Raw genomic sequence first — 7,700 nt, 5'->3', positions numbered from 1 at the left:
TAGTAATAATTTTTTCTTCGGAAAATATTTAACATGTATTCATATAAAAAAATAATTATATCATAATTAGGGTCCTGGCTCAGTTACTGAATCCGCCTATAAATTAGAGGCTTTCATAAGACTTCTATGATTCTTGGAGGCTTAGAGCAACTCCAACTGCAGTGATTTCACATGGGTCCGTCAGCTCGAGTGCTACAAACAAAGTATGATATTTTGCTAAACAACAACATTGGAGTGTGCCATGGTGTCATCACCAACATCATTTCAATGGTTTATTGATTAAAATATTATTTTTTATGTACTTTTTAATTTACTCCCTCCAGACACAAATATAAGGAAAAAAAAAATTTGTTTAGGGTGGTGTTTAAGAAATTTAGTTAAGTGTAGTTAATTTTCATGATTTAATGCAAAACATGAGTTAAATTTACTATATTACTCTTTGAAAAGTAATTTATGCATTTGAAATCACATAAACTTTTGAAAAGTGAAATAGTTAAATAAGTGTATATTAGGGATAGTAGTATTCTATTTGTGTCCAAAATATAAAGTAGTTGATTTTTGCTTATATTTGTGTCCAAAATTTGAAGTGTTTTTTTTTTATATTTGTGTCCGGAGAGAGTATTCTTTTGTTTGTTTCAATCAAATATGAATAAAGTTGAATATTAAGAATGATAGTTTTATTTTTGTTTAAGGGCACACGTTAACATTCTCCGACAACAATAATCACTAACCTGCATTGAAGACTCTCCCACCTCTATATGACTATATTACTGATCTTCAAGACTACATTAATTAATAGAGGTTAAGTTGATAGATATTCATCTAATAATGGAGCTAAGCCAATTCATATTATATTGTTAACAGCTTCTTTCATATATTTTGACAAAAGAACTTATTTACTTACTTTGTAAAAAATAAACTTTACTTAATTATTTTTAAAAATAAATAAAAAGGAAATGGGACATTTTTATTATTTGAATAATACTAATAGTCATATTACAATCAATTCTAATAAGATCTCAAATTCATTCTAGAGTTAAAATGTCAAACTCATATCCCTAAATTACAATCCAATTGAACTTAATTAAAACTTGAAGGGTTTAGAAGTCTTGAGACCCAAGATGATTCCTTCAATTGATGCAATGACACCAATAATAGTAACAATCAAGCAAAACCCACTTATTAGTTCCATCACAATCCATTTAGAAGAATACTTGGGCACTTTAGCTTGAGTGAGGTGCATCTCAATTGGAAAGTACACTGTCAAAGGAAAGAATGATATTGCTCCTATCAAACCCACAATGTTGTTGAAAAATGGAAATGTCATAGCAATCAATGTTGTGATTATCACATATATTGTCCTCCATATCAATCTTAACATATTCATTCTCCATATACCAACCAATGGAATTCTTACATTATATTCTTTTGCCATCAATTTACTTTGTGGCCAACTGCTACTAATCCAATTTTCCACAATAGAAAATACTGGCTGTGCCATAACCTGGACACAATAAATTAATCAATTAATGATGTTGAAACTGAATTTATAGTGCGTTCTCTTGTAATTTTATGAGTGTTGTTTACTTCACATCATTGGATCGTATGTCATGTTATTACCACTTTTAAGAAGAAAAAAAATTACAGAAGGACTAAAACTTATTGATTTTAAAACGGGGGGCACCAATTACTTGAGTGAGTAAAAATAGAGGGACGAAAAATGTAATTAAGCGAAATAATTAATTACCTGGTATGCTCCCACCAGATGAATAATGATGAAAAGGTTACCAATGTCAACAAGCCAATATGGTTCATAAAATCCAAATCCAGTTAAGAAGTTTCCTGGTGCGGCGTTTCCAAATGCTGCATAGCCTAGAAGACCACATGATGCATAAAAGATTGTGCTGATTGTGATTCCAATGAAGGATGATTTCTTCATGACTTGATTTTCTGGTGGACTTGATTTTAATGTGTCCTGTATAAATGAAAGAAGTAAGTAATAATAGGATAAAATAATTGTATGTTTGGTATTATGGTGAGCGTGTCAGAATTACGGTAATCCACCATGATTTTCCAGACACTACTTGATTCTGACATACCCCGTGATACCAAACATATTATTATGCACCTGTTTTTCCTAAAATCACTACTTACCTGTATCTCAGCAATTACACTGCTGAAAGCATATGCAAAAGCTATGTTTGCAATTGCTTGAAAGGTGTTCCATAGCTTCTGTGTCCTTGTCACATCCACACCAACAACAAGACCAGTAAGACCTGTTTTAACATGATGTCCTCTTTCTATGGATGTTCAAGAACAAAACAAAACATTTTCATGTATGTTAGATTAAAATATATATCTTGCACACATTATTAAACTTAGGAAAAAATTAATGTCTAACCTGCAATTTTGGCTATGGAGAGACCAACACCTATGGAAGAATAACCAAAAGACATAACAGCAGCAAGAATAGAGAGCCATGAAAGTTCATGGAGATTTGGAATTTGGCTTAAGAAAATTTGTGTAACTCCAAAGGCAACCATAAATGGAGAATTGGATATATTGCAGTCTGCTTCATGGCCATACTTATGAAAGCAATTGGATTTTTTCATTGCCCTGGTTCATAAACAAGCAAAGTATTATTATTACTATGATCATGTACATTCTTGGACAAAATAGCTTAATTAAATATTTATAGAATAAACGTCAAGTAAATGGTTAAGTATAAACTATTTATATAACAAAAGATAGAATAAAATCAATTTGTTTTTATTTAATCTAAATATAAGCTGTTTTTATAAGGTATTTCAGAGTTTATGAAAATAATCTAAATCGCTAATGAACAATGGCGAAGCTAGCCAAAATTTTATGAGGTGCTAAATATTAAAAAAAAAAAAAGTCATTTTATGAATTTTCTCTTGACAATTTTTATGGTGGACAAAATTTTCGATGTCTTTATTACAAGGATAGAGACTTGAAGTGTCAAAATAAGATGAATAAGTTTAACTATCAAGCAATAATTTTTTGTTTTTCTTATTTTTACTAATTTATCACAAATAGGCCTGTTTGGTAGCTAAGTCTACATTATTAGGATAGTTAAATACCAAAAATACTAGCTTATTAAAAAAATTAAGCAAATTAAAAAAATTAAGCAAATTAAAAGTTGAACTATATGTTTCGCCCCTGCTAATGAACATGTCATAAGTTTTCATATCTCTTTTAAACATGATCTCACAAGTGTTTATGTCGAAAAATATATATACATTAATCAAAACAAACTTAATGAGAGATTTATTAGGTTCTTACACCATGCTAATGGCTGCTGTGAGAGTGTAGCCAATGGTACAACCGATAAGATTTGTGTACTGAGCCATTCCACAATACTTGTATTGAACTCCTCCTATAAAAAAAAACATATAAAAGTTACCATGCAAAAATTGGGATCAGGATCACATGCAGTTGAACTCAACTGCGGTATGCAGGGTCACACAGTAGAGTAAACTTGTTATTATTATTTAAATAAATTATAAAATAAATAAAAAAATGTGTACAACAGAGCCCTGCGGTTAAAATTCAACTGCAGGCAATCCACACGCCAGAAATTGTTTTTGTTCTTCACAACCAATACGAGGTTTTTCACATTGGTTACAGATGCATCTAACTTTACGAGTTTACAAGTCGATACTAGCTGAACAAAACAAGTTGAAGTAAAAACTCGAATCTAACAAATATTGTAATAAATTACCTAGAATGGTTTTGACCATCTTCATGTAGGTGGGGTTTCTAGCTCCATGAATAGGATCAGGATACCTATAACAATCAGCCATGAGAATTGAAGTGAGGAGAGTGATGAGGGAGAAGAGTATGAGAGCAATAGTCCCTCCAATCCATCCCAATTGAGCTACTGCCCATGCCAAAGACAGCACTCCAGATCCTATTACAGTAGTCACTATGTGTGCACTTGCAGTTAACCATGTTCCTTCATAATCATAATCATACAATTAATTATCAATGATAAAATAACAACATACTAATTAATACTTATAGCATGCAAAATGAAAAGGAAAATAAAATGTTCATTTGATAAAATACAAACCAGTTCTTGTTATGTGACCATCATCATCATCATAATTCTCATCATCAATGGAGAAGCTATTCTGCAAAGCCATCAGTTCTTGTTCTGTTTTCATTGGAAACTGATATGCAAAATACCTCTTATTTGAAGAATTTTAAAAAAAATTTAGATTTACTAAGCTTGACCAAAGTTTACACCTATTTATTACTCCATGGTCACCGTTATAAATTTGACTTTTTTTTTTACGTTGAAAAAGTGATGTATACAGTCTATATTATGAACCAAATACATTAGTTTTTCAAATTATCAAAAAAGTTAAATTTAATTATAATATTAATCAGAAGAAGTATTTTTTATTAGCTGTGTTTGTTAAAAAAAATATGCATGGCACACAACTTGAGATATTTCCTTCAACCTAATTTTTTCTTTTTTTTGACAGATCAACCTAACTTTTTGTTTTCAAGTCAGAATTTGAACCAATGGACTTTAGATATTAATTATTTGATTTAATTAACTGCTGATAAATTGACCACTTATTTAATGCACTCACGGGAAATATAAAGTATCTTTAAAATTGCATTACTTAAGAGTACTACAAAAACGTGTTGGAAATATGAGAAATGCATGCTCATGTCATGAGGTAGTAGAACTAACTAGTACTAAGATGTGTTGGAAATCTGAGAAATGCATGCTCATGAAGTAGTACTAAGGTGACTCGTACTTACTTACTTCGAATAAAAATGTCTAAAATAATACTCCATCTGTTATAAATTAATAAGTCTTTTTGAAGAAAAAGAATTGTACTAAATTATAAGGTGTTTTATAATATTAATAAAATATTTAATGTTATGGAAGTGATGGAAGTGTTATGGGTTGGACGGTAATGAATAATATCCGCATATTGCTCCAAAGTTATTGGAGGTGAAGATCATCCATATTTATCGTGAAGCAAATAGGTGCACTGATAAATTTGTATCTATGGGAAGTGAAGGGAGTAATTTCTTAGTCTATTATAAGTTTCCACCTATTGAGGTTGGCCAAATTGTTAATGATGTTTCTAAGGGTATATATGTCTTTCCCACGTTTTCCTATCTTGTAGTTTTTCTCTTTTGGGCCTAGGCCAAATTGTCAAGGTTCTTTTGTCCAAAGTAAAAAGGTGCACATTACTAATTTACACCTTAATGTTTTTAGGTGATTGTAAATTAGCAAACACTATATATATATATATTATGTTTTATTTATTATATCATTAACTATTTATTTTTATTTTCTTTTAATTCTTTAATTTATCTTTCTCATATCGTTAAGAAGAACAATTTTATAAACTATAAACTACTAATTCATACTTTTTCTTGTTATAAAAAAAAATCATAGTTTTTCTTTTCATATAACATTAATAATGTTTCATAATTTATGTAATATGGTCAAAATGACCAAAGGAGTAAAATTTTAATAAAAATATGGACATTCAATTCATTGGAGTTTCTTTTTTGACTGGTTAATTCATTGGAATATGTATTTAAAATACAAAAAATATAAAATAAGTTTTTTTATCGGTCAGATGTCAAATGTACTTGGCTCTAAATTTAGACATATAAATTTGACTATATCTCGACAAGTATTTTTTTTAATATTTTCCGGTCATTTTTATAAAAGATAATTTACTTGTTAAATTCATTAAATAACTAATGTATTTAGTTTATATTATAGACTATATACATCAATTATTGAATGAGTCTAAAAAGTCAAACGTCTCTTATAAAATGAAAGAGTAAATATTTTTGTCTATATATTTCAATAAAGTATTTTATTTTTTGACTCATATATTTTAATAAGTATTAATACTTGTCTTTTACTATATTAATTCAACTTTCTTCAATACGTATGAGTCAAAAAAAATTAAATGCAAATATTTGGTCCTATTTTAATACATACAAAAAATATTTTATTTTTTGACTCATATATTTTAAAACAAAAATGGTTGTATTTGGTCTTATTTTTTGTCTAGATACATTAATTTTCTTTGAATCACTTAAATGCAAATAGTCATTATAATTATAAAAAAAATAAATCTCTCTTATGCAAAAAAAAAAAAAAAAAAACTCTGCTAGTGTTTTAATATGTTAAACAACAAGTACCGGACAAGATAATTTTAAATTATATTGTATTTGATTTTAAAATTGTTCTTGTGACCAGACAAAAGCTAAAATCATTGTCTCCTGCTAACTACGGGACAACTTTTTAAAATACCAAAATAACTTTGTGTCCATCTAACATCTTACGAGACAAAATTTGTTCAATGTCTCAAAATTTATCATGTGTTATTCTATTTTGTACTGTATTTTATCCAATATTTATATTTTGCAAATCAAATGTATCCTAAATTTAAAGAAAATTATGACTTTTGAATATAAAAAAGAATAGTAGAAATTTGGCTGATTAATAAAATACCAAACAAAATATTTTTATATAAAAATTTGACTAAAATTTTATGCAAATGCATACATTATGGCACATGTAATTGAAGTATAAATATTTAATTTAGTGGACGTTAAGTTAGTTAATTTTACACTTAGGGTTAGGACGAGTGTTTCAGTTTCAACCGGTGATCTAACTCGCATTTTACATAAACAATTTAGTGGATATTTTTTGGGAACTTTATAAAATAATTGAAAAATAATAATTCTTAAACCTTTACCCCTACACACAATTCAATATTCCCATTATACCCTTTTTATTATTTTATCTCACCCCTATATTTGAGCAAAGTTACAAATCGGAAAACTCAAAAAATGAGTTTCGAAGTTTAGCCACGGTTTTTAGCCATGGTTTAACCGATAAAAAAATTACAAACCGGAATAATTATTAAAAAAGTTTTTCGGTAAAGTGTTAGCCACGGTTTAACCATGGCTAATGGATCTGAAAGAAATGAATCAAAACCGAAAACTTTTAAAGATTCATTTTATATTTCGGATAATTTTTATCAGGTCTTCCATTTCAAATATAATTGAACTCTGGTTTATAAAGAGGATAAGAATAATCTTTAATTGTTCCCATTGTTCTTTTTCTTAGCAAGTGATTCGGTGTAATTGTTCAAATCAACACCTTTCAATCAAGAATTAGAACTCAAATTCTTGTTACTCCTTCAACAACGGTAGCTAGCATTTGTGGTATGATTTGAGTTCACAATTTTTGTGGTCTCATCAATTTGTGAAGTGGAATTGGTGATTGTGGTGTTGTTTCAACAATAATTTTGTAGTCACAAGTCACAACCCTTTCATTCTCAAGAAGGGAATGAGTTAGGCATTTGATAATCTCACTAAAAAATGCTACATCTATAATAGGAAATCAATTTCTTCTGATGATTCTTCTTGCATAGATCATTAAAAATTTGAGTTCAATAGCCTCATTTGAGTTTAGCATAATTTAGGTTTTATAAATTACTCTACAAATATATTTATCTATAATATCTCCTAATAAATTCAGTTACTGATGGTACTTTATCTATAATGGTGTTGCTCTTGGCATATATCATTTTATCAACACAAAAGACAGTTCATAAACATCCATCCGATCATTCAGCATATAACTTCTAATAAATTTTGAGAAGATAAGTTATACCAAG

The 7,700-nt window shown here is 28.7% G+C and overlaps 1 protein-coding gene across 1 annotated transcript; it reads right to left on the bottom strand.

Annotated features, from left to right (window-relative positions):
• Positions 1–946: 946 nt before the first annotated feature.
• Positions 947–4,204, bottom strand: LOC123882086 (amino acid permease 6-like). Its single transcript, XM_045930884.1, has 7 exons — positions 4,097–4,204; positions 3,746–3,979; positions 3,307–3,400; positions 2,402–2,616; positions 2,155–2,300; positions 1,748–1,975; positions 947–1,504 (listed from the first exon to the last, which is right to left on the bottom strand). Exons 1-7 carry the CDS (start codon positions 4,188–4,190, stop codon positions 1,085–1,087), a joined length of 1,431 nt encoding a protein of 476 aa, XP_045786840.1. The 5' UTR covers positions 4,191–4,204; the 3' UTR covers positions 947–1,084.
• Between the last annotated feature and the right edge of the window lie 3,496 nt (positions 4,205–7,700).

This window comes from Trifolium pratense, linkage group LG1 (genome assembly GCF_020283565.1).
Source record: "Trifolium pratense cultivar HEN17-A07 linkage group LG1, ARS_RC_1.1, whole genome shotgun sequence".
NCBI classification, from domain to species: domain Eukaryota; kingdom Viridiplantae; phylum Streptophyta; class Magnoliopsida; order Fabales; family Fabaceae; genus Trifolium; species Trifolium pratense.
This window is presented reverse-complemented; position numbering and strand designations above follow the sequence as displayed.